The 25,304-nt window shown below is 50.5% G+C and overlaps 1 protein-coding gene across 2 annotated transcripts in view; it reads left to right on the top strand.

Moving 5' to 3' along the window:
- VAV2 (vav guanine nucleotide exchange factor 2) overlaps positions 1–25,304 on the top strand; it is a 126,689-nt gene that overhangs the window by 73,599 nt on the left and 27,786 nt on the right. For both annotated transcript variants that reach the window (XM_066610596.1, XM_066610597.1), the window contains 3 exons: positions 14,359–14,417; positions 20,262–20,330; positions 24,700–24,802. In XM_066610596.1, the coding sequence (XP_066466693.1) occupies positions 14,359–14,417; positions 20,262–20,330; positions 24,700–24,802 (231 nt within the window). The remainder of the gene's footprint in view (positions 1–14,358; positions 14,418–20,261; positions 20,331–24,699; positions 24,803–25,304) is intronic.

The following is a 25,304-nucleotide window of genomic DNA, read 5'->3' as shown; positions in this document are numbered from 1 at the left end:
TCAGCTCCGAAGATGGATTTCTCCACGTGCAAGCCACGTTCCAGCCCCTGCGTGTGTGAACAAGCGGAAGGGTCCCACCGGAACAGGAAACTAGCAAAGCAGGAGGCTGCCTGGTTGTGAGCTGCGCCTAGGAAAGGCGGCAAGTCAGTTGGCAGATGCCACTGTGCTGCTGAGGCTTGCCAACCTTGGCCATCACAGAGTGGTGCCCTTGGGCAGACGTTCCCAAAGTGTGCATGGCAATGCCCTGGGGTGTCGCGAGGCACTCACCAAGGTGTCATGGGATGCCCAGCAGCGACACTGTGATGGCCCTTCTCCTGTGCGTTTAACATCAGCCTGGCAAACACAACACACAGATTAAGCAGGTGTGGAGCTTTTCTTGGCAAGGAAATCAAATGGTAAAAGAAGCCCCATTTGCTTAATTTCTGCCTGCTGATGAGGGCACAGAAGCCAGGAAGACAGCAAAAAGAAAAAGGTGGCAACCTTACAGGGAAAAGAGCACGTGCCGTGGGCCTGAGCCGTTCCCTGGCCTCCGAAGCACCTTCGGTTTGGTCTAGAAAAACAACTGGGCTCTCAAAAACGTGCGTTATCTATTTATTTTAAATCCCATCAGCTCAAGGCAGGTTACAGCTTGAAACCGGCCAAAAATATTTCTCTTGTCACACTGGTGCACTTCCAGTTTCACCCCACCCTGCCCCTTTGCCTTGGTTCTTGCGCTAAGAGCTTCTTCACTCTCTCTGTGTGTGTGTATTATACCTATAATATATTAACCGTTCAACCCTCAGTCTTCGTCACGCCCATCCTAACGTTCTCCCTTCCCAAACGATCCTGGGGCCTTAAGAACCCGGCTCCATCTCAGAGTCCGCCAAGGTATTTATTTATTTTTATTTTTCCAGATTTTTTAAATACTGCCCTTCCTTCAGTGCGCTCAGGGTGGTGTACCAAACGGTGGTTTTGGCCCTCTTTGGAAAGTCTTGGGGGGTGGAGGCTGGTCTTGACTGTATTGAGAGGGCGTTCCAAGTTGTGACACTGCTGCAGAGAAAGCCCCCCCCCCCCAAAAGAAGCAGAATGCTGGACCTGGTTGGATCTTTGGCCTGATCCAGCCAGGTGGTTGTATATGTTGTTGCATCCACAACTACCAGCCTGCAAGCTCTATCTAGTAGCCTGCAAAATGGAGTCTCCATCTCCAAGAAGAGCAAGCGTCTTTCTACAGGATATTAGGGGAGACATGGGGGGTGATGACTGTTGCCATACCCCTTGTCTGACGTGCTTCCCATTCGCTGCTTGTGGCTATGAGAGGACGTTGGACCCGATCACTCAGATCCAGCTCAGCTCTTGTTTCGTTTAACCTTCTGGTCGTGGTGCAAGTAACTACTGGGGTGCTGTTTTGTTGAAGAGTAGCGAGGCTGTAGTGGATATACTCAAACTCTAGGACAAAGAAGCCACACGCAGGGTGAGCGTCCCGGCAACATCGGGGTTTTCTCGAAAGCTGTAGCTGGAAAGGATGTGAAGGAGCTTCTGGCCCCAGTTTTGCACTGGATATAGCACAGGCCTCTTGGCCTGCCTGTCCCAGCACAAGATAGGACTGCACTGCGCGCCGTCTTGTGGCTAGCCTCCCTGCTGTTTCAGAAGTCACTTGGACTTTGGTTTGCATGCTAACCTTCCCTTCTCATTAGACCGATCTCCGTCTCTCCTGCACATCGATGGCTTCAAGGTTCCCTCCCTGCTGGGCTGGCACAAATGAGACACAGACCCGCTAACGCATGAGTGTCATGGATTCCAATGTTGGACGCTGAGTGCAGGGGGAAAAAAGGCACCTCAAACACTAGGAAATCCCCATCCAAGCACTGCAGGTGTCGACCAAACAGCTTTTGCTATGTGTTGAGCCGAAAAGCTGTGCTCTAATGCATCTTTTTCCCCCCTCCCCCATCTGAGGAAGGAGCGGGTCCATGGAGATGGCTCTGAAAAGGAAGAATAATTTTCTCTCCAAACTGAGCCAGTCCTGCTTCCGCGCAGGCGGCACGAGACAGGTTGCAAGCGGAACGTTCCGGAAGGGGAAAGACTCCGCTCTTGACAAAATGACATTCCCCCGGGGACCACACGCTTTGCAAAAAGCGTTTCCTTTCCTTGTGTTCTGCTGGGCTGTGGGTCACTCTCCCCCCCCCCAACATGTTTAATGCCAGGTACTTGGAACATTGTGTCTGATTTATTTAATAATTTGCCATTTGCATGGGTGGCTCTTAACAGCTGCCAAGGCGCGCCCCCCGCCCCACGTGCTTTTGGCATCTATAAAATATGAGGTTGGCAATGCGTTATCCCGTGGGGTGGCAGAGGCTGGTTCTCACCCTGGCACAACCACAAAGTGGAACTGCGGTTGAAGCCCGGCAGATGGAAGCCCTTCAGGGATCACAGCAGGGTTGGCTCCTGGGGGCTACAGTTCCCAGGGACGAAATGAACATGTGGTGCTCTGGTTGGAGGGGCTCGAAACCCAAGCCTTGCCCCAGGCGATGAGGCTTCCAAGCTGGGGGCGAGTTTTGCTGTATCCCAGTGGTGTCCCTGGATTGGATGGGGGGCTACTTGGTGCCGGAAAATTGGAAGGGGAAAGCCGTCAGCCTCTCCTTTCTGCGCATGACCTCGGCAGCCATCCTCCGCGCAACCTTCTCGTCCCTTATTACCATACTGGGACGTGGCTCTCCTCTCGCGTGCTGTAATGAGAACCTGCGTTTGGCAGTTGCCTGTAATATCCCAATAATGGATTCAAGGAAAGGTCACAGCGAAGTGTAGAAGCCGTAATCACCATTCCGTGTGCGGTTTGCTTCCTGTATTTATTGCCGAGAGGGCTGGGTGGGAGGCCTGCTCTTTGGGACGCCTGCGTCTTTACAGCATAGCGCGCTGTGATTCATTCTGAGCAGCGATTCCGGCGTCCTCCCCGGTGGTGGTGGGTTCTGCCTGCCTGCTCCAGTTTAAGTACTTTCATCTCGGCAAGTTGCGGCAGCGCTTGTCAAAGTCAAATTATGTCACCCGAGGAGGCAGGGTTGCCACGATAGTCTGCGTTCTCTGAACACAGAGAGCCTTGACCCACTTTGACTTTCTGCCAACTCCGCTGGCTGAAAAGGCTGCGGCCTGCTTTGTGACTTGAGCGCCAGTGGGCGCACGTGTTGCTTTTGAGGGTAACAAAAGTAAAAAAAAAAAAAAAAAGGCGAAGAGGTCCCTGCCTGCTAAGAGCCTACAGTGGCAGGAGACGACAAAAGTAGCGGGGAGCAATGAGCAGACGCAGTAAGTAATGGTTTTAATTTATTGCCGTCAGTGTGCACTGAGTGAAAAAGATGGGTCTCTGCCCCCAAGGAGTTCACAGTTTAGAAATAAGCCTGTCTGGGGCCTGCTCAACCCAGTTTCTGGTTGGGGCTGAATTATGGTTCGTCCCAGCTCTTCGGTGTGTGCCCCCCTCCTCCTGCTGCACTTTCCAGCTTAATGGCGATGTACCGAGGGATCTTTTAAATGTTCTCGCTAGTGTTCTCCTGCCGCATGAATGACACCATTTTCAACTCTGTTTATACATGACTATGACAATAATTCGGAAATGCGTCCCCAGTAGCAAAATGTGTGGCACAGGAGGGCATTCAAACAGCCCCGGCGATGCTCTTGAGTTGATTTTTTTCATACAGCTGGGCAAGCCTCTTGGCGGTCCCCGCGGCTGTCTTGCTTGGTCTCTTTCAGCCTCACTCTTCCCCGTCTGCCATACGAGGAGCATAATATTTAATAACCTTCCACGATGGTTGTAAAAGGCAACGTCAGATGCCTTCCCTATTGACAGGAATGCAACACTTGGGTATATTTTCTGGGATCATGCTAATACTATGAAATAATGCGATTACATACAGAGATGGAGCGGTCCACCCAGGCCCTCGACTCCGGGGGGAGCCCAGTTGCTGTCAGCCTCTTGCAATGTCCCCCACCCAGCCGAAGTCAGAGTGGCTGGGGCCAGATGCATGGCCATCACCACTCAGTCCGGCACGTTCCGCTGGTGCAGCGCTTTCTAGATTCAGCGTCACCCTCCCTTCCCCCCCAAGGCGCTTGCAGTGCGTGACGCTTGAGGGTCGGCCTGTTCTTGGGGAGTGCGGGCAAGACGGGAGGAGAAGTCTATTCGGAGGTGGAGTCTTTTGCTGAAAAGTTGCTGGCTTGCCGGCTCGTAATAATTCAGGTTTTACAAGCTGTTTGCTTGTCCCTGGAGCCTCCGACGGCATTAGAGTTAATGAGATAATCAAAAATATGTGTGCTTTCTCTGCTGCAGTGCGGGCAGGAGTCTTCACTTGGCTTGGCTTTTCTTTCTCTTTCTTGGTCTTTGCTAAAATGACTGATGAGCCCCAGTTCCAACCAGGAAAGAATTGCCATCTTAATCCCTTCCTGGGCGCATTCCTTCCATCTTTGTTGTCTCCCTCCAGTGTCAAAATCTAAATTGTAAGTTCCCTGGGGCAGGAAGCTTTAAAAAAAAAATTGCATAGCGTTTGACAGACTCATATACATTCATCATCCAGGCTCCAGCCTATGTACAGGTTTCAAGCAGCTGCCCTGTCCAGGAATTGGCTTGGCCCACCTTGCTTTTGTGTTCAGAGAGCCGACCTTTTCAAATGGTTGCACACCAGTGTATCAGGTGCGGCGCCTAGCGGTCCAAAGACGGCCTCCAAGTGATTCATCAGAGCTGGTTCTCTTCAGGTTAATTTGTAGGTCTTTTAAACCCCGGTGGGGCTCCTGGCTTGAGGGAAAAGAATGATTTTGATGGATTTTCTTTGGCCGCCAATCAGGGCCGATGTTCCAGTCCACTGGAATGCACAGTTGAGCATCAGGAGAATTAGAATAGACGAAAGAAAATCTCTCTTGACCCAGCGTGTAATTAACCTGTGGAACCCTTTGCCATAGGATGTGGTGATTGTGCCTGTTCATCTTCCTGTTTCTCATAGCGGCCCACCAGATGCCTATTTCCAGTCCAGCTTCCAGATACCGGAAGCTGAACTTGATGGGCCTTTGGCCTGATCCAGCAGGGATCTTATGTTCTAATGAGGAGCCAATAGGGCTGGCTTTATATAAGGCTTGCCCCTCAGCATGTGAGGGTTCCTTCTACCCCAGTGCTGCTGTGCTCCAGAGCATCTCAAGACTTGAGGGGTCACCTCCTGGTTCATTTTTTCCAAGCCAGACAGATTCTTCACGGACGTGACTTTCTCTTGCTCCCCAGCATCTCAGGCAGCCTCTCTTCCTCTCCTGGCCCTTTCCACCTTTTGGTGCTGAAGCAGTTCAGGGGGAAAGTCTAATTTGTCCTCCAGGTGAGTGTCTCCTCAGTTGAGCTGCAGAGCCATCCAGAGCCCTGTTGATGCAGCAGAGGGAAGTTGAGTCGCAGCTCTGAGAAGATGCCCAGAGCTCTTGGGGGGAGGGAAGAAAAGGTCCGATGTCGCCACAAGTGATGGGCTTGTAGCTTTGAATAACTCAAGAGTGTGAAACTCCCAACAACAGGCAATGAGAGTCTTTAAAGAATCCTTGAAGCTTGCTGGAGGTTTTACTTTCTCTCTTTGCCCTCCTGTTTGGATATTTTTGTTGCAGTCGGGGAGGTGTATTCCCCCCCCCCCCATGTCTAAATTGTGGTCAACGTATTGATCAGTGATCCGTTTGTGTGTCCCAGCTTTGGGTTGAAAGAGCAGGAGGCTTTGCCATGTGCCATAGATGCTCTTACTGTATGTTTATGCAGAATGCAAGTGACGCCCCTAAAGAGATGTGTTCTTGCTAATCATTTTCTTACCTGCTGTTTTCCAAGCTGCTGAAATTAGATGATAAAAAAAGGGCGCAAGGCCAAGGTCAGCCGGAGCCAGTTATCTTTCTAGAAAGTCAGTTGTCCAGAAATGTTCTGGGGCCAAAGGGATGGGGGGAAAAATTATAAATATTCCCTGCTTCCTTCAGAGACCCTGATCGAAAGGGATTAAGCATAATGTGGGTTTAAGCTGCTTTCTGGGAAGCAAGCCTTGAATAGCTGGGTTTTTGCCTCTGACGGGGGGCTGGGTGTTCCATCTGTTTCACAAAATCCGGTCAATAAACGGGGAGGGGAAACTCCGAGGGTGGTAGCCGAGACCCGCCGCAGGGGACAATGTTCTGTTAGCAAACGTTGCATGGACCGCAGGGTCGGAGGGATTCTTCTTGGTGCTGGAGAGGGAAGGAGGAGTGCTGCGTCCCGTATTTTCCACTTGAGCTCTAAATTATTCACCCCATGCAATTATACTAGGTCTCCCCAGTCCAGAGGTTTTCCAGTTACAGGGTCACCCCAGTTTCTCTTTGTGGGGAGATCTAAGGCCCAGGTAGGTCCCTCTGCTTTGCCCCAGTCTCACGGAGCTGCCCTCCCAGTCATCAGCACAAGCCCCAGCGTTTCCCCCAGCCTCCAGCCCTTCCCTGCCCTCTGTGTCCCTCATTTCTTCACTTTCCCACAAATCCTGCCCCTTCTCCCCTTTTCTGCTGATGAGACAATTCCAAATCCTGCAGTCGTCCCTTTTTGCCTGCTTGGCGTCCGCGGCAATTAACTGTGAAGGTTACAGAGAACTTCGCTCTCCATAAAGCCGGGTCCCAGGGCAGAGATTCTGCAAGCCGGAGAGCAAATGTCTTGGCCGGGATTCAGTTCCAAGTCTCGGACTCCCTCTGCAGCAAGCATCAAACTCTCCCTTCCTGGTCTAACAGGGATGCAACTTGAACCCGTGCCATGGAATGGTGAAGCAAACTGCCCCCCCCCCACTCCAAATTCTCCATAATTATGCTCTTGTCACATCCGAGCACTGCTTTATTGGCAGTTAAGTGAGCTCGAGTGAGATTTAGGAATTAGCCAGCCCCTCCCATCAGGGCTGGCTGGAAGTGTTCCTTAATTTTATTTATTGCTTAGAATATTTATCTTGTTGCCCTGGGCATGTGTGTAGTGTTCCTCTCTCCTTCTGAATGTTGTCCTATATACTGGGGTTTCCCAACCTTTGTCCCGCCCCGCCCCCCACAAGCACCAGTTCACATGATCCAAGTAACTAAGTACCACTGGATATAATCACGACTGGGGGTTTGAACTCGTGTTGGTCCAAGCCCAGCACTAACTGTGACACCACACTGGCTCTTGTGCCTACCATCAGCCAACTTCATTGCGCTACCGTGAATTATATTGCCAAATGTTGGAGAAGGGGAGAGAAATGTCTTGTCTGTCTTTCCCTGTGCCTCTTTAATTCAATTAACTGCTCTTTTGAGAATGGATGATGGCCGGATCCCAAAGGATCTCCTCTATGGAGAACTCGTGCAAGGAAAGTGCCCTACAGGTAGACCACAGCTGCGATACAAGGACATCTGCAAGAGGGATCTGAAGCCCTTAGGAGTGGACCTCAACAGGTGGGAAACCCTGGCCTCTGAGCGGCCCGCTTGGAGGCAGGCTGTGCAGCATGGCCTTTCCCAGTTTGAAGAGACACTTGGCCAACAGTCTGAGGCTAAGAGGCAAAGAAGGAAGGCCCATAGCCAGGGAGACAGACCAGGGACAGACTGCACTTGCTCCCAGTGTGGGATTGTCACTCCCAAATCGGCCTTTTCAGCCACACTAGACGCTGTTCCAGAACCACCATTCAGAGCGCGATACCAGAGTCTTTCGAGACTGAAGGTTGCCAACAATAATAATAGACTAGGTAGCTACATGGCATGAGAGAATCGCTGAGTGGCACTGTCAGTTTTTGTATCAATAGCACTGGGGGTGTATCCAGATTTGTAGTTGAGCCATCCTTCCATGATCTAAGATGTTTGTAGGCTGTTTGGGGTGGGGATATGCTTATTTTAATTTTTTTCAGAGCTTCTGGTTTGTTTGGGAAGCCATGGGGCAAACCCAGTTGGGCACTAATGGCCACCCTGGGCACATAAAACCGTGCCGTGGACTCGCCCACCCACCAACACCAAGGCAAACTCGCAAAATCTTTCCTTACCAAATCTGTACACCTGCTTTCGTGGATATGTGGCCCAAACCAGCAACCTCAGTGTTGGCGTGGCGAGGCAAAGGATGAGGTCACACCTTTAACTCTCCGTCCGGCTGGTGTTCTACCCCCCCTTTGTTCCACAGGGCTTCTGCTTGCATGGAATTTCTTTTTCCCCTTCCACAAATCGATGCTTTCAGCTGGAAAATGCATTCCCGGCCATTGGAGCCTGTGAGAGGCTCTAACCTTATTATCTTGAGAGGTGTAATCGCTTGTCCCCAGAATGCCTCCGCAGCCCTAACCTAGCCTGACATGTATTCTGAACTGTGGCTAAAAAGGTCAGTGGACCGTCTGTCTTAAGCGTTTGGCTCGGGGACATTTAACCCTTCCCCAACTTGCATTTTTCAATTAGCAAAGCTCAGGACTTGGTGTAAACTTATTTTGTTTAAATGCATGAGTGATGGGTACGTGCAAGGGAGCGGCACCAGGATGCACGTATCTTGTGGTCTTGGGTGCTCCCTGAGGAATCTGGCGGGCTGCTGTGAGATACAGGAAGCCGGACTGGATGGGCCTTTGGCCTGATGCAGCATGGAGGCTCTTCACATGTTCTTACGCAAGTTCTGAGAAAGGACAGAGGACCAGTGAAGGGATTGAAGAAGGGGTGAGCTGTCACTAAACCTAGTGGTTTTGCCACTCTTAGCATTTCAAAGGTCCTCTACAACCGACGGTTTACTTGTCAGCTTGCATGTGGGCAATTTTATCTTGAAATTGGCTTAGGTCCATGAATTTGCAGGCACTGTTGAAGCTCACGTGTGATGGCTTTCCTTGCGTCTGGCATTCCGAAGTAACCCATTCTAAAACCAGGAGGTTGCACATACCCATTGTGGCTTGTAAACTGGGATGGACTTTTCTTCTAGAAATTTGATAAGACTTCAAAGCTCAGGGTCTAAGGTTAGCACTGAACTAGGATTACTTCTGCTCCAAGCGGGAAGGTTAGATAACCTGCCTTGGAACCCATTTAAAAGATTCCAGAAGGCTCTGTTATCCATTAAAATCCAGCGAAGGCCAGTTTGGACTACACATCTGATGACAGAGGAAGATTTATTGTCTGTATTAAAACTGGAGAGGCACCTCAATCTCTCACCCAAGGCAGTTATGTCAACACAGGAGTACTCTATCCTTGCACAAACCAACAAGCCGGACTTTCTGAATGAGTCACTGATCTCGTTGTGCTTCCTGACTGGCAGGGATTCATGCAGAGCCACCCTGGGCAGCCTCTTCTGCAGGTGCGTGCCTTGGGGCTCTTGGAAGCTTTGGGTGAATTTCCTGCCCAGAAGCAGCACATGGGTGTAGCACACAGTTTCGGAGTTTCTGGTTGGAGGGATCGCACGCGAAGCAGCCAACCTCCATTGCCTCCCGACTGCCTGAAGCAATGAATTAATAAAGATGGGGGAAAAAAACTTGCAGCGGTTCACCTAACATTCCCCCTGGTTTCCAAACACATGTTCCGGGGCAAGAAGAGCAATTGGAATTACGTCTTGGTTGGTGGCAGGAGGAAGCCAAGAATATTTGATCCGGTGTACGTGGGTTGTCGTGTTTTGGGCGCCATATGTGGGCTGACATGGCGTTGGTCGCTTGTGGTCAACCCTCAGCTCCCCAAAGGAAATCAGGCAATTGGCTGCTCCTTGGAGGATTTGTTTAGTCCCCTTTTGAAAGCCAACTAACCGTTGGCAATCGCCACATCTTGTGACAGTGAGTTCCGTAAGTTCATTGTGTGTTGAATAAAGGGAGAGGTAGGGGAGAGCTCAACTTGAGAGGTGAAAGAGGTGAAAGGGAGGGCAGCTTTTTGTGAGCTTGGAAGGACAGGATGGATTTGATTGCTTCCCCCCCTGACCCGTGCCACTCCTGTGATCGAACACTTGTATCCCTTGCCTGACGTCTCCACTGAGTCCGACGCTAAGAGGACCTGATGGTTGGTGGAAGCGCAGTGGGTGGCAGCCTGGCCTCCTTCCAGAGTCTTATGCCGCGAAGCACGCGTGCCTCTGTGGGTGTCGCATCCAATCTTGCACGGCCGTGCGCAGCGGGCGAACACATGAGCGCATGCTATGCTCTCCTTCACAGAGGCATAACACCCCCCCCCGCTTCATGGAAGCTGACAGGCTAAGGGTGGGCAGGAGAACTGGCGTCTGTCGGCTCTAACCTTTACGATGTGATCGGGGAAAGAGAATGCCACTCTTCACCGGGGCCGCGTGTGATGTTTATTGGATCTGCTGCCCTGTGAACAATGTTCGTTCAGCCAGCCACGCTGGGCACGGGAACTCCTTCCTTCTGCGCCTGAAAGAAACAAGGATTTGAGATGTGGAGCAATGTGGGTGGGATGCGGTGCGCCTGACCTCCTGGGCCAAATAGTGTCGAGCAGGAATTGTGAGCAGCCATTGTCCTGTCCAAATCAGTGGGTGACGGCCATCTTTAATATCTTTACTATTATTAGCCCAACAATCAAGGTTGTCAAGATCCTTTTGAATCCCAGTTCTGGCTTCCACATCCGTCATCGGTATTAACACCATCATAGGAACTTGGCGCTTTGCGGACTCGTGTTAAGCGAAAAGGCTGCTCCCTGCCCCAAGGAGCTTATCCTCTCATTTTCGACCAAAAGGAGAGGGGAATGGCAAGGGGATCAAAGAGATTGGATCTGTGATGAGTGCAACATCAGTGCCACGTTCTCAGGTGTTTCGTGTCATGTGGAGAGGAGTTCCAGAGGATAAAACGCAACACTTCCCAGCCCGAATGAGGTTTGAACAAGGCCAACCCATCTCTGAAGCAGGAAGCAGTTGTGTCCAATGGTTTGATTGACAGTGAGCCACTGGTTCTGCCCACTCAGCTATCTCCTCTGTGCTTTTTTCTCCTCCACACTTCCTCCCTTCCTTCAATCCTGTCTTTGCCCAAACACCCCAGAAATGCTGTGATAGGATCGAAAATGATCTGTTTCCCTGCACCTTTTCATCCAGTCCTGCTAGGTCCACTTTCCTGTGTTGGGGTTGAATCGGTCATGCTTTGAGCTCTGAGGTGAGGTCAGACCCAGAGGTCACGGGGTCCAGCTTCTCCTCTCCTCCAGTGGCCCGGTCTCTTTGCTTTCCTGGCATACAAATGCCGTCTGCTTCACTCGTCGTGCTGTCATTTCAAAAATGGTTTCCAGAGGTGGATGACAAATGCTTCCATTTTGCTTCTACCTGGCCCACTTGAAGATGACAAATTTTTGTCCTTGAAAGCGCAGAGATGGATGCTGTGGCCTTTTCAGAAAGGGCGGCCTTGTGTGTCAGACACAGAGCTTGCTTGCAAGAGAGGACAGCAAAAGTTTCCAAGGAGCAGGTTTTGTCTCTATTAAAACACACTTGTCCCCTGAAGTATAACATTACTAGAGCATGTCTTCAAGTAGGGTCAAATGCAGAGCAAGGCCTGGCCTCAGCCACTTAATTGCCAATAATTGCTGCTTCTGTAATTGCTGCGTGCTGAGAAAACGTTTGGATGAACGGGCATCTTGGCTGCGCTCCTGACGTCAACCCCGAGCACTCCGTCTCTCCACTTCGAGTGCCCAGTGGGTCGTGCTGAAATAAATCTGTCCAAACCCTACTGTAGCCAAGCCTTGTTCCCGATCCCGGAACCCATCACAAATGCTTCCCTCCTTTACTCCAGCCTTCCTTGCTTCAGCATGTCAATTGCAAGCCCCTTGAGGCAGAGGCTTGCCTTTTCTACGCAAGGCCGAGTGCCATGAACACAGATGCCGCAGATGGCATTTTTATCCGCGTGCTGAAGCAAAGGGAGGAACTATTATTACTATTAATATTTCAAAGCACATTTTACACATTTTCGTGCCTGCTGAGTTTCAGCTGCAGCCGTTTTTTTTGCTTATACGGGCAGAATGCAAGCGACAGATGAGACGCGTTCCCCGCCGGATCCCATCTCTCAAGTTTGCAAACTTGCCCTTTTTGGGGGGAACATCTGCTGTTTTCCAATTTTGCAGCAATTGAGCTCTCCTTGGAATTTCAGTGCTTGAGTAAAAGAGATTTGTCGCTGGGAGATGTTTTTTGGGGGGAGGGAGATCGGTTTCCAACAAGATTAGTTATTCAGAACAGCCCCTGTGCCATTACTTGCGTGTCGCCGGCACTCTGGGTTGAATAGATGTGCGTTAAAAATTGCCTCTTTTAAAATTCCAAGCCTTTTTTTTTGTAATGCAGAGCCAATCTCTGGCCATCTGTCCAGTGCCTCCAGCTGGATTGAAAGGCTGCCAGGAGACACTGTTCCCCTTTGCTGGATGCCTTGCTGGTTGTCTAAAATATTAATTGGGCACAATTATTATTTTTTCCCCCCATTTCTGTCAGAGTTTGCGGTGAAATTCCCAGTGGTTTCATCTGCGGATGGAATCTTTCCTTTGTCCACAGACACTGAGCCTGTCTAGATTTTGGGGACCACCTGCTTCCGTTCAAACCTGATGGATGTCCAGGGGAACTCCCCGCTCAAGATACGACCTCCTGCCAGGGGTGTAGGCCAGAGGGGAACGGGGCGCTGTTCTACAGAAGGAGCCGTGTCAAAACCTTCAAGAGCACTCAGGTGTTGCCTTTAAGTTAAGAACATAAGCAGAGCCCTGCTGGATCAGGCCAAAAGCTCATCTAGTCCAGCTTCCTGTATCTCATAGTGGCCCACCAGATGGTAAGCATCTATAGCAGGGGTGCTCAATAGGTGGATCGCGATCTACCGGTAGATCGCGAGGCAAAATGAGTAGATCACGGAGTGCCGACCCCCCCCTTCAGGTGCCTCTGGGAGGAAACGCCGGGAGTAAGGCCCAATGGGGCTTACTCCCAGGTAAGTGTGGCTAGGATTGCAGCCTCACAGCCTAATCCTAGGCATGTCTACTCAGGAGTAAGTCCTGTTATACTCAGTGGGGCTCAAGGTACACCAACATACATTGTACACATAAATGTTATATGTTATGATGGCGTGAACATTGTAAAAAAAACTCTGGTAGATCTCCGGGCCTTGCTGGGTTTCAAAGTAGCTCTCGAGCCAAAAAAGTGTGAGCACCCCTGATCTATAGGATTGCAGCCCGAATATCGGATTTGGTTTGGAGAACTTTCCAGTTAGGGTGCGTGCAGAGCTTTGACTGGGAATCTCCATGTTGAGGACAGGGGTCCTCGCTTGTGACTCTTGCACGACTGACTGACTGACTGACTGACTGACTGACTGACTGACTGACTGACTCACTCACTCACTCACTCACTCACTCACTCACTCACTCACTCACTCATTAGGTATTTATATACCGACCCTTTCTGTCATCGGATTACTCCTATGACTTTATTCAAGGTGGTTTACATAGGCAGGCGTTTCTAAATCCCTCAAGGGGATTTTACAATCATAGAGGTTCTCTCTTTCAAGAACCAACCACATTTCAGAATGGCTCTTCCTGGTTTGGTCTCACTTCTGGCCTCCAGTTCTCCCACGCAGGCTGGCAAGCAGCTCCATCTCTCACATGGAGGGCAGCCAAGACGCTTCTTGCTCACACCAAGAGCAGGTAGAATCACTCAGCTGGGCTTGTCAGCTACTTCAAGGTCTCGCCATTCTCAACCGTTCAGGGAGCTGCCAGGTGTGCTCAAACTGGCGACCTTCTGATGTTATCTTTGGGCTAACGGAGGCTCTACCCTCTAGACCAGACCTCCTGCCCTAGACGACCAGCGCTAGGTCAGCGTGTGCGTGTGACCGCCTGGCTTCATTCCCAACAGCTGTGTCGTGTGTCAGCCGCAATCACAGTCAGGCAGGGTTGGCGGGTGATGGGAGAGAGCCAGAGTGACCCTCCTTGTCAGCATGTGCGTTTCACGACTGCAGCATTCTCGGTCTCTGCTCTGCTTTGGAATTGTTCACCTTTGCCGCGCAAAGGAGTGGTCAGTCCATTCATGTGCCAAGGCAAACCTGCTAAAGACACTTTGATGGATTGAAAACGTCCCCCTTGCTTAATCCGACAGCGGACATATGAAACATGGGGGAATCCAACCCAGGCCTAATCCCTCTGTTTTAATAATGCCATCACCCCAATCCTGTTTGAGAGACGCTTTTCTGTTTTAAACCTGGTAACAACTTACCTCTGGGTGGCAAAGACCGCTGCTGTCATTCAGACAGGTTATGTGACTGAGCTGGCTGGCAGAATTAGCACTCGGTGCCAGAGGGACAACTTTGCCCCGGTGGCTCAGGGAGGTCAAATCCAGGCAATTCATTTTCCATTCTGGTGGAATCCATTTAAATCTTCTTTGCAGTGTTTAGGACACTTTTTGTTTAGGAGAATGTGGTGTCTTGTGCCCAGAACCCAGATCTTGAACATATTTTCTCTCTCTCGTTTTTTCCTTGCCAGGTAATCTCCGCCGTCTCCAGACTTTCTCATCACAGCATCGCACAAAACAAAGGAATTAGGTAAGATTTTAATTTTGCTTTTGAGATTCAATCACAGCATTTCCAAAACAAATAAGTGAACAAATAAGTAATAAGTTGGCATTGAAATATCTCTCTTCTATCAAGTGTTATAGCAATTTAGAAAAACAACAGAGGTGGGGCAATGGTGCATTGAGGAGGTACACTGTGGGGGTGACGTGCTGGCCTCCTGCACCAGGTGACGTCCACCCTAGTGACACCACTGGTTGCTCCTCAGCCAACTGGCTCAGTCCTGAGTTTATTTTGCAACGATGTATGTTTGCAGCGGTGGAGAGGAGATTGTGCAACAGTCCCTGGCAGGAACCAGGGCTCCGTGGAGCCGGTCTTTCGTCCCAGGAATAAACACCCCTCCTGCTGCCTCCTTGAATCTGCAGCCAGCAGCCTCTGCAACCCAGCGGTGAATCTCTTTCATTCTTGCTGTGATCTTCAAAGATTGGCTGTCATCACTGAAGCTCCTCACACACACACACCCCCCCCCAATAAAAAAATAAATGAAGCAAAAGGGGAGGGGGGACTCAGCTCAAATTGGAAGCCCAGGAAAGGGCAGAGCTTGGATGGTCACAGCCAGGGATTGGAAAGTTGAATGGAGGGTGTGGCTGTGTAGGCAGAGGGGTGATTTTTTGGTGATAACGAAATAAAAACACACCACACCGTTTTCTGCTCTTGGCGAGAGAAAATCTGTGAAAAGATGAAACCGTTTTATTTGGTTTTGATTTATTATTTAACGGGGGGGGGGAGGAAGGGGGTTAGTGGGTAACGACTGTGGCCGCATCTGCTGACACTATACCACCCATATATCGCCTATGTAGTATAGTGCACTTTTAAAGTGATTACAATTAATACTTATCACACCGTTTTCTGCACCTCTAACTTTTGGCATTGCTAGGGGGGTGATGGCTGCACCGGGTGATGCCCATACGGGATATATCGCATGCACGATATATTAAGTCTCATCTGAGCAGCGAAGGACCAACGGCCCGTTCAAAACAGGCTTCCACCACATTATATCGTCCGCAGCTTGATTGCTGGAGAACAAGCTATGTTGGAAAGTGTGTGTGGGGGGGGGGGAGAGTAGAATGCAATTAACTGGAATGTACCTGATGAGGTGGAGGCATGAACAGCCCCCGTGCTTCCCCCCTCCAGCTCTTTTCACTGTTAAGGATGTGGCTAGATTCATAATTGTCAATGCCCAACAAAAGGGTATGTAATTATATATGGTGACCCAGCACATGTAATTACACAGAGGGGCTTGTGCAGCTAATTAGGAGCAAGGACTGGGCATAAAATGGTTTATGAGTTTTATGTCGAGGCCACCAATCTCCTCCCTCCCAGAAATGAAGGCTGAGGCTGGGGAGGGGGAGAGCCGAAGGGCGGGTCATTTCTGATACAGGGATGGTTTCACAGAGCTCTCTTGTGTAACCCCCATCCTCTGAAATAAGATCATTTGATGACAGTGGAAGATGGTCAATTGATGGGACATGGAAGAAAATGCGTGCAGGCGCACTGTTCGCTTGTGGAATTCACTGCCACAGTATGTTTTGCTAGCTAAGTGGGGCCTGGGGAAGAGGAGAGACGATAGCCCTCTTCAAGTGGAGAGCCAGGATGGTGTAGCAGTTGTGGACTTAGCAGTTTTGAACAGACAAAAGAAAGTATTTCTTTCCCCGGCACGTAATTAGTGCGTGAAACTCCTTGCCACAGGATGGCCTCTGGTCTAGATGCCTTTAAAAGGGGACTTGACAGGGATGTTAATTTGGGCTGGGCTTGAAGAAGGGCTTGAGGAAGCCAGTGTCTGGCTGGCAGGCCTGGCCTGATCCAGGAAGAAAGGAAACTTTGGGCATGCCCAGAATCCTTTGATCTGTCCAACCCCCCAGTGGGTCCTTGGGGATCCATGCCAGGACCCACCGTGGATACCGAATTCTGCGGATAATGAAATCCACGAGGGGCTGCCCCGACAAACCGGAAGTGCCTTTTGGAAGTGTCCAGGAAGGCCCTTCTGAGGGCCTCCGGCCACGGGCTTAGGAACCGCTGATGTTCAAATCCACGGATACCAAGCCCATGGTTGAGTAGGACCCACTTACTGAAGCCCTGTCGTATGTGGGATGAACACACAAAACCCACTTACTGAAGCCCTGTCGTATGTGGGATGAACACACAAACAGGAGAGAAAGTGCCTCTGAGCCTGCTCCGAAACAATTCCCCCCACCATTGAATCGCCACACTCAGTCGTTGTCTGCATTACTTGGAGGCAGGACTGTGCACCCTTGTGCAGTCATTCCGACTTTTGAGTGATGTGTCTCTGGCTATAGCAGAACGCACCAGCCCCTCCCCACCTTCCCCGGTACCTGTGCTCCAGTGACCTGGAGCCCGTTGGGCGATGTGGCTTAATTTGCTTTGCAGGGACTTGATTCGGAGATCACAGTTCATTTCCTCCGACGGACAGGATGCTGGAGGGATTGTTAATGTGCCCGCTCTCGCTGGTGCACTGGAGATTACCCCCCCCCAACAAGTTTCACAGCATTGATGCATCAAAAATGGATGAAGTGGAGCCCGGCAATATTTCCGCACCTTTTGTGCCGCTTGTGAAGAAAGCCCCCCTGGGAAGATAAAATCAAACAAAAAGCAAAGATGAAAAATTGGTTCTTTGTTTGTTTGCTTGCTTGTTTAATTTTATTTTTCTAGGGGCTTTCTTGCAAGCTTGTTCCAGCGAGGCTCCCTCCAGCGCGTTCATCACAGTTAATGAACCACATGCTCTGAAATGAGTCTCCTTAAAGCAGCTTAACCTCATCACATCTCCTGCCTGCCTCAGTCTGGGCAAGGAAGGAAAATGATCTTCCCAGTTAGCTGGGATCTTCCCAGCTTTACAAGGGACTGCATTTGGGCCAGGGGCATCTGGTTGCTGACCCCCCCCCCCCGCCCTACAGTGAACATAGCTCCAGACACAAGGTAAACCCAGTGCCATTTTTGCAGCAAACGTGTGTTCTTCCGAAGGAAAGAAGAGAGGAATGAATAGAAAACGGTTCATTCCCCAGAGCTGCCCATCTTTTAAACTTTTTGCCCGCTTCCTTCCTCTCTCCCTCCCTCCCTTTCCATGTTCCGCATCCCTCAAAGGTACATTATATCAGCTCAGGGTGCCAGCTCCATCCATACTCGCAAACTGACAAGCAATTAAAATCTCTTGCACCCGGCCAGTTTATGGGATGTCTGCAGGCAGCCATTCTGATGAGAAAGTACTGCGCGGTTCTTGGCTCTCCGAGCAATTGGCTTTCCCGCAGCTCTTTTATTTGCAGCTAATGTGTTCCTGGTGATTATCCAGGGTCTGTCCGTCCTTCTCGAAAATTGCTTGCGTTGTACTGATTTGGTGCGCTTCTTGGAAGGGGTGCGCCAGTGGAGGCACCCACCTGCCACTGGAGCTTGACATGTGGGCTTAGTGACTCTGCAGGAAACAGATTTTTTTCCTGGGTGCCACATTGTATAGGATCTGGGCTCCATCTCCCTAAGTCTCTACTCCAACCAGGACACCTATTGGTGGGGGGGATAGTTTTATTTCTCACTGATTTTGGTGTTTCCCAAAAGTTAGAAGAGCAGAAAGCGGTGTCATTGGTTTAAAAAAAAAAAAATCAAAATTGACCTTATAATTAGAGGTGTTCGAAATCAATGTTGTTTATTTTACTCAGGAGTAAGCCCATATTGTGCTCAGTCCAACTGAGGCTGTAATTCTGTCGTACTCCCTGGAAACAAGCATCTCTAATTATAATTATAAATTAAATTCTTTCCCTTGGAATTGCAGCCTCCTCCTCTTTTGGAATCAGTATCACGGCATATCTCCCGGTGGAGCGCAATGGGTTGTGACAGGCCACAGAACTGGCACGCGAAGGGCTGCCGTCAGAGGATGCGCTTGATGAATACCTGCCAAATGACCAGCAATGTTTTGCTTTTGCTTAAGTGCTCTTTGCCGGGGAGCAATGTGGGGTACATGGACTGTCTCCCGCCACTGCTTATGGGGAAGGCTTGTCGGATCAATTCCCAGGCTGTAGCCCTTCCTGAAGAAGGCTTGCAGACTGGCTCTCTTGTGTGTATCCACAATCTTTGCTACTATTTGCCCAGAAATCCTCAAAGTAGATAGCCCTGTATAGGGTTCCATGTGTCTCTGCCCTTAGTTGCTTACTGGCTTTCTTTAATATTGCAGCCACAAACTGGGAGACAAGGCAGGTGACATAATACTGGTGTCCTGTCTTCGGTGCGCTCAGGAGTCTTCATGGACGTGTTTCATGCCAGCTGATGAATTTGGGGCTTTGGGTGCCTTAACGTGCCTTTGACTCAAGTTCACACACATAGCATTGCTACCAGTGATCACCAGAACATTGAAATGTCTTTGCCAGCACTTGTCTGTGAACGGGTGGGTGGGTGGATGGGTGGGTGGGGGTCTTAGCCTTCAGGTTAGCTCATTAAATGGTCTAGTTTTAGCCACTAAATCTTTGGGGGGAAGGAGATTGTACCTAATGAGCGCATTGGAGGTGAGCGTGGACCAGCTTGCGCCTATCTGTGTTAGGTGATTTGGAGAGAAAGCGCTGGGGAGGGAGGGAGGGAATGGATGGATGTGCTCTTGCATGCCAGGGCTCTGCATAGCTATCGAAGATGCAGTGGCTCGCTTGGTGCAGGCACTGGAAAAACGATGCCATTGTCCCCCTCCAGGCGAGCATGACCAGCTGTTTTGTGTAAGGAGGGGGCCCGCATCCCAGATGTGAAAACCAGCTGAAGCAAACAGCAGCTGTTTGTGGCTTTGGGGCAAAGGTTCTGAGGCTGCCCCTACCTTGCTTTCTGGCTGAATGTGACCCGTGTCTTCTCCCTTTGGGCCTTCTCTGGGTTAATCATATCTATTTTTCTTCCCCACCCCTTCCACCATTGGCAGAAACCGCTGGCAAATCGGATTCATTTTTCTGGTTGATCATCACAGCTTCTGCCAGGTGGATTGGCATGCTGGATGGCTGCATAGAAATCTCTGCAGCTGGGAGAGGGGGGGGGTCCCTCTCTTTCTCATCCAGAATGTTGCCACTGATATGATTGACAGCTGACTCAAGCTGTCGCTTCCTAGGCGTTTGGGGTGAAAATGACCCCCAAAGCCTTGTAAAAATGAGCAAAGTCTCTCCCGCCACCACCTGCACTGCCTAAGCTCTTGTGATTACATAACTCCTTTACATTGATGCATCAGCTACAATAAGGAAATGTTCATCATCATCACCATCACTCAAGCATCCAGAAGACTTGAGCAGAGAGGAAAAGTGAATGAGAACAGTAGTCAGAGGGCTCTATCAGGCTGTATAGGGGAGGCACCTTCAAATGGTCATCTTCCCATAGGGTTAGGGTTAATTGGAGTCTCTTTGACCCCACTACCGGATTCGAAAGGGGCCTTTCACAAATGTGGAAGGGTTAATGTGCCGGGTGAGAGCTGTTCAGCCTTCAGCTTGCATTGGAGACAACATGTTGTGAAGCTCCTACACGCTTTGTGTGCCACCAGTCCTTCAGGTGGCAAACGGGGGAACAGAGCGGAAGAGGAAGTGTGGAGGAGAAGTGGGGTGAATGAGGATGCTCTAGCCCACCTCTTCCTCTTCTGATCTGTTCCAGGGAGGAGGAAGAGCGTAGGAGACGGGAGGGCAGGTGGCCTCCTGCCAACCCCTCATCTGCTCCTCTCCAGTCGACATGTAGGAGTAGCATTTGTACCTGTGTTGATTACATGTTGTCCTTCCTGCTTCCTCCACCTCAGGTGACGTTCATATATTTCCAAGTAATCAATCTGCCTTTTTTCTCTGCTTCTTTCCCCCCTTCCAGGCCGTTCCCTTCAGAGGAGACCACCGAGAATGACGATGACGTCTACCGAAGTTTGGAGGAACTGGCGGAGTAAGTATCCACGTTGGACCCTTACGGTCTCTGCTTCTTTGCAAGTTGGGGCTTTGGAATGCAGATTTTCCCTGCAGTTATTCAATTTATGTAGAGAACGCTTTCCCTAGATCAGTGATTTTCAACCTTTATCACGCTGAGACGGCACTGAAATGTTAAAGGTGTGCCATCTGTTTTTTGACAGTCAGCAAGGTCCACCACATTGCCAGCAGGGGTCTCGCGTCCCCCAGAGGCCCCACTAAAAAAAATGACCCTGTCCCAAACTTCTGCGGCACACCTACAGAGCATCCACAGCACACTGGTTGAAAAATGGCTGCCCTAGATGAAGGGAAATGTATGTATGGCCAGCCCATTTGTGATCCAGACTGAGGTGGTCACTTCAGGAAGCAGCTTGGGGAGGGGGGGGTTCCTACTTGCCTTTACAGCCCCTCTTCCTCCCCCCACTGGTAAAGGAAAAGGGGAGCAAAGGAAGTGTGAAGGAGATGTAAACCCTGAGAGACGTTCTAGCCCATCAGTCTCCTCTCCCCCACACTTGCTCTTCCACTCCATTCTCAGATTTCATTATCTGTCGATTTTGGCATCCGTGGTCACGGAACCGATTCCCCCCACAGATACTAAGAGCTCCCCGTACACTGGAAAGTGGAGGCAGCAGATATCAATTTGGATGCTAAGCGTGTTATATGTAGCGTGACCTATATTTGCACATTTCTTTAATTTTTAACCCCCTCCCAGCTGGCGTTTTTCAAACAGATACAGTCTTTGCGAGTATTAATTTTGGGCTTTTTCCTTCCTGGGTTAATGGATCCTCCCGATGGTTACGGAGCGATAGAGCCTCACTGATAGCACTCCATAATAGCGAGTCGTTTGTCATCGCAGCTCCGGAGCGGTTGGCGGGCCCCCTTAATCTGTACCAATATTTGCATTCCTAATACTCTTCCCTGTTCGCTTCCTGATTTATCTTCCGTTGCAGAAGGCATCCGTCTGGCTTCTGCCGGCGAGTCCCCCATACATCACCGGCGTTCAGCCTCAAAGGTCACTGGCAAACCTCACGGTTAGATAATATCTGTCATTCCGCAGTGGAAGCGCAAGTGAGCGTCTGAGAGGTGGAAGAGAGCAGCAGGAGAGGTGCCCCCAGATTGAGAGAGAAACAAGATTTCAAGGGTGCACCTTGCCATCTTGAAAATCCCTGTGTACAATTCAGACCCCCCCTTCCCCCCGTTTATTCTGGGCAAGTAGTTTAAGGCTAGAGCAGAGACTGACCTTGAGTAATGGTCAGTCTCCACTCCTGAGAGACTGACCAGGTCGCATTTCAATATAAGGCAGCCTTGCCTATGCTGAGCAGCAGGTTGGACTAGATGACCCCAAGGTACCTTCCAATCCTTGGCTACTGTGTCTGTTCTGCACTTTTTCCCCCTTCTCTGTTGCTTTTGGACATGTGGCACCATTGACAGCTATTCTAGAACTGATCTTCAGCATCCCAAAAAGGTCCTAGGGCCTAAACCCAAGCAGAATCCCAAACCCCCAGTGTCAGTCCTGTTTCCTTCACCTCTGCAGCAGTGAGTGCTGCTTCCCCCCTCCCCCGTTTCATGTCTCCCATCAGGCATCTTTCTCTGCCCAGTGTGCGCCGATGTCACGTCCTGTAACATATGCGAAGCGGCACCCCTGAAATGTGCATTTGTGTCCACAGGCCCTTTGCGTTGTGCTGTGAGACGCGGAGGCCGTTGTTGCCTGGTTACTAGTAATCTGGAGTGGCTAACCCAGCCTGGTTACCACTGCTGACTGGTGGTTGACAGGCCTCCCCCCCCCCCCCCCGTGTGGCGTAGCCGTAAAGGGCTCAAGTTGGAGGCTGGCTGTCATCGCTATAGCGCAGGCAGGTTGCTACAGAGTGGGAAAGAGGAAAAAAGTGTCCTTTTCCTCCTTTGGAAGTCTTCCTTTGTGGCATCAGTGGTGGCGTGTGCAGTCTACACTGGGTGACTTCCTGGGGATGACTAGTGGTCAAAATTTTGAAAATCTTGGTATTTTTGAATAATACCATCATGTTGCAATGGGTGACACAAACCCCAGTGACACCTCTGCTTTCAGCCCCCTTTCATTGAGCCAGACCCATAACCCATCTAGTTCAGCCTTACCTGCACTGGCTGGTAGCGTCTCTCCAGGCCTTTAGGCAGAGAAGGGCCTTTCCCAGCCTGCCTTGGACGCACTGCCAGGAATGGATCCTTCTGCAGCCGAACCACTTCCCAGGTTCTTAGTCTCTGACCCTTGGGGGTTGTCATAAGAACATAAGAACAGCCCCACTGGATCAGGCCACAGGCCCATCTAGTCCAGCTTCCTGTATCTCACAGCGGCCCACCAAATGCCCCAGGGAGCATAAGAACATAAGAGCAGCCCCACTGGATCAGGCCATAGGCCCATCTAGTCCAGCTTCCTGTATCTCACAGCGGCCCACCAAATGCCCCAGGGAGCATAAGAACATAAGAGCAGCCCCACTGGATCAGGCCATAGGCCCATCTGGTCCAGCTTCCTGGATCTCACAGCGGCCCACCAAATGCCCCAGGGAGCACACCTGATAACAAGAGACCTCATCCTGGTGCCCTCCCTTGCATTGGCGTTCTGACATAGCCCATTTCTAAAATCAGGAGGTTGCGCATACACATCATGGCTTGTAACCCGTAATGGACTTTTCCTCCAGAAACTTGTCCAATCCCCTTTTAAAGGCGTCCAGGCCAGTCGCCATCACCACACCCTGTGGCAAAGAGTTCCACAGACCAGCCACACGCTGAGTAAAGAAATATTTTCTTTTGTCTGTCCTAACCCTCCCAACACTCCATTTTAGTGGATGTCCCCTGGTTCTGGTGTTATGTGACAGTTGTGCCAGGTTGTGGAGGACCTAGGGGTACACTGTGGCCTTTTGTTGCAGATCTCCATGTGTGCAGTCAAACACTAAGTACCAGGGCTGGCTTTAAGCCCGTTGGACTGATTGCTCCCTATTTGGCCCTACACCTAAGGGGGCACCGTGCTAGAGTAAAAATTTTATTTAGAAATCTAATAATTTCACTAAATAATGATTAAGTAGTAATCATTTAGTAATCACAGTCATCGCTAAACCAAGTGGTTTTGTAACTCTTACATTTTCAAAGGTTATCTACACCTATTTTGTTTACTTGTAGGCTTACACGAAGGCTATTTTCGATTAAAACGTGCATAGGTTCATTTGGTCCATGAACTTGCACGTGCTTTTGGATGCCTTTCCGTTTTCCATCCGCTCTCTTTGGGAGCACGCTGGGTGACTTCTGGTAGCAGGCGCTGGCTTTGAACTTGGGATGCAAGATCCAGTCCCCTGCAGAGTTTAAAGAGAGCGTCGCCATAAGACGTACTCTCCCCCCACCCCAACCCTTTGCGACGAGCAGCGAGGCTTTGCTTCTCATCAGTGAGAGCTTTGCGCACGCTTTTAAGGTCAAAGTGGCAGGAGGAGCTGGCTTCACAGAGAGCCAGCTCTGTTTGGCTGCTGCTCTCACACTGGGGCTGTTAGGGAAACCATTGTCTCTGAGTGGCTCAAAGCCAACCCATGAGGCTGTGGCCGACCTGGATCTGGGAGACATGGGCTCAAATCCCTGCTGATCTGTGACAAAGCTCACTTTTGGCCAAGCCTATCCTATAGGGCTGTTGTGAGGTTCCAGTGGGATTGTCCCATCTAGGCGATGTCTGTGGTGGGACCCCCAAACGGTGTGCTCCCCCATGTATTGGAAAGTGCGTGTGTGTTTCAGCTGGTGCCTTCCCGCTTGGTTCTTGGGAGCCAAGCAGTCTTCCTTTGTGCTGCCTCCTGTCCATTGCCAAGTTCCTGGTTTGCTTTCCTGGCTAGGCACCATCAGCACCAGGAAATCTACCTAGCTGGCTGAGGGTAGAGAAAGATTTTCTTTTGTCCGTTTGAACTCTTCCGCCACTCAATTTGATTGGATGTCCCCTGATTATGGTGCTGTGTGAGACGGAAAAGAGCATCCCTCTATCCACCCATCCCAAGCATAATTAACCAGGGTCTAATTAATAATGGCTCCTGGCTGCCACGGGAATTAGCCAAACATGGGGGTTGGCCATCTATAGCTGCCTAGAGGTAGGCACAGGGGCTTCAGGAGTCAGTCAGGTGGACCCCTGTGCACCTGCCCTATAGCCACTGCACAGCCTGGTTTACACACTGGGTGGCTTTTCTCAACTCCTGCTCTCCAAGAACTTTTTGGGGCTGAAGATTTCAGGACTTGATCCCGATGTTCATGCTTTAGCACTGAGCAAAGGGCTGTCTCTTACCCCCCCCCCTTGTTATTTCTTTGAGAATGAACGTTTTGATTGACGAAGTGGTGGTTGATTTCTCTTCCAGCGAGCATGATTTGGGGGAGGACATTTATGACTGCGTCCCGTGTGAAGATGAAGGGGACGACATCTATGAAGACATCATCAAGGTGGAAGTCCAGCAGCCCATGGTGAGTGTTTTTGGCAGAGGGGAGAAGGTGGGAGGTAGGGTCTTGGGTGATGGAAGGAGCCCCTGCGCCTCTTGGGATGACCCCCCAAACTACTGTTGCAGGAGGAGGCCTTCCTTGATCTGAAAGAAGATGCAGTGAAGGGTGTTGTATTTCCGTCCTGCTAAAATTGGTGGGAGTCTGGCAGTGGAATTTGCAGATGTGGCCGCTGTTTCACCAGCAAAGAATGTGGTGCTCTACAAGAGATGAGCATCCTCTGCCCCAAGGCGCTCCCCATCTAGACCCAGATGCAAGATAATTAAGTACAATCATTAAATAAAGTTATTAGAGCCTCAGAAGGGGTTCTCCACCATCCAGAGCTGATGCTAGTGGTACTCAAATGGTGGGCTTGTTTGGCTAGTGATCCCCTGCCCCCCCCAAACACATGGGGGGCAGCTCTCCATCCTGTCCCTCTTATGCAGGGAAATGCCTGAGCCAGGAGATTTTATGTGTGTTCAGAGAAAGC

Source organism: Tiliqua scincoides, chromosome 16 (assembly GCF_035046505.1).
Source record: "Tiliqua scincoides isolate rTilSci1 chromosome 16, rTilSci1.hap2, whole genome shotgun sequence".
Classification (NCBI taxonomy): domain Eukaryota; kingdom Metazoa; phylum Chordata; class Lepidosauria; order Squamata; family Scincidae; genus Tiliqua; species Tiliqua scincoides.
This window is presented reverse-complemented; position numbering and strand designations above follow the sequence as displayed.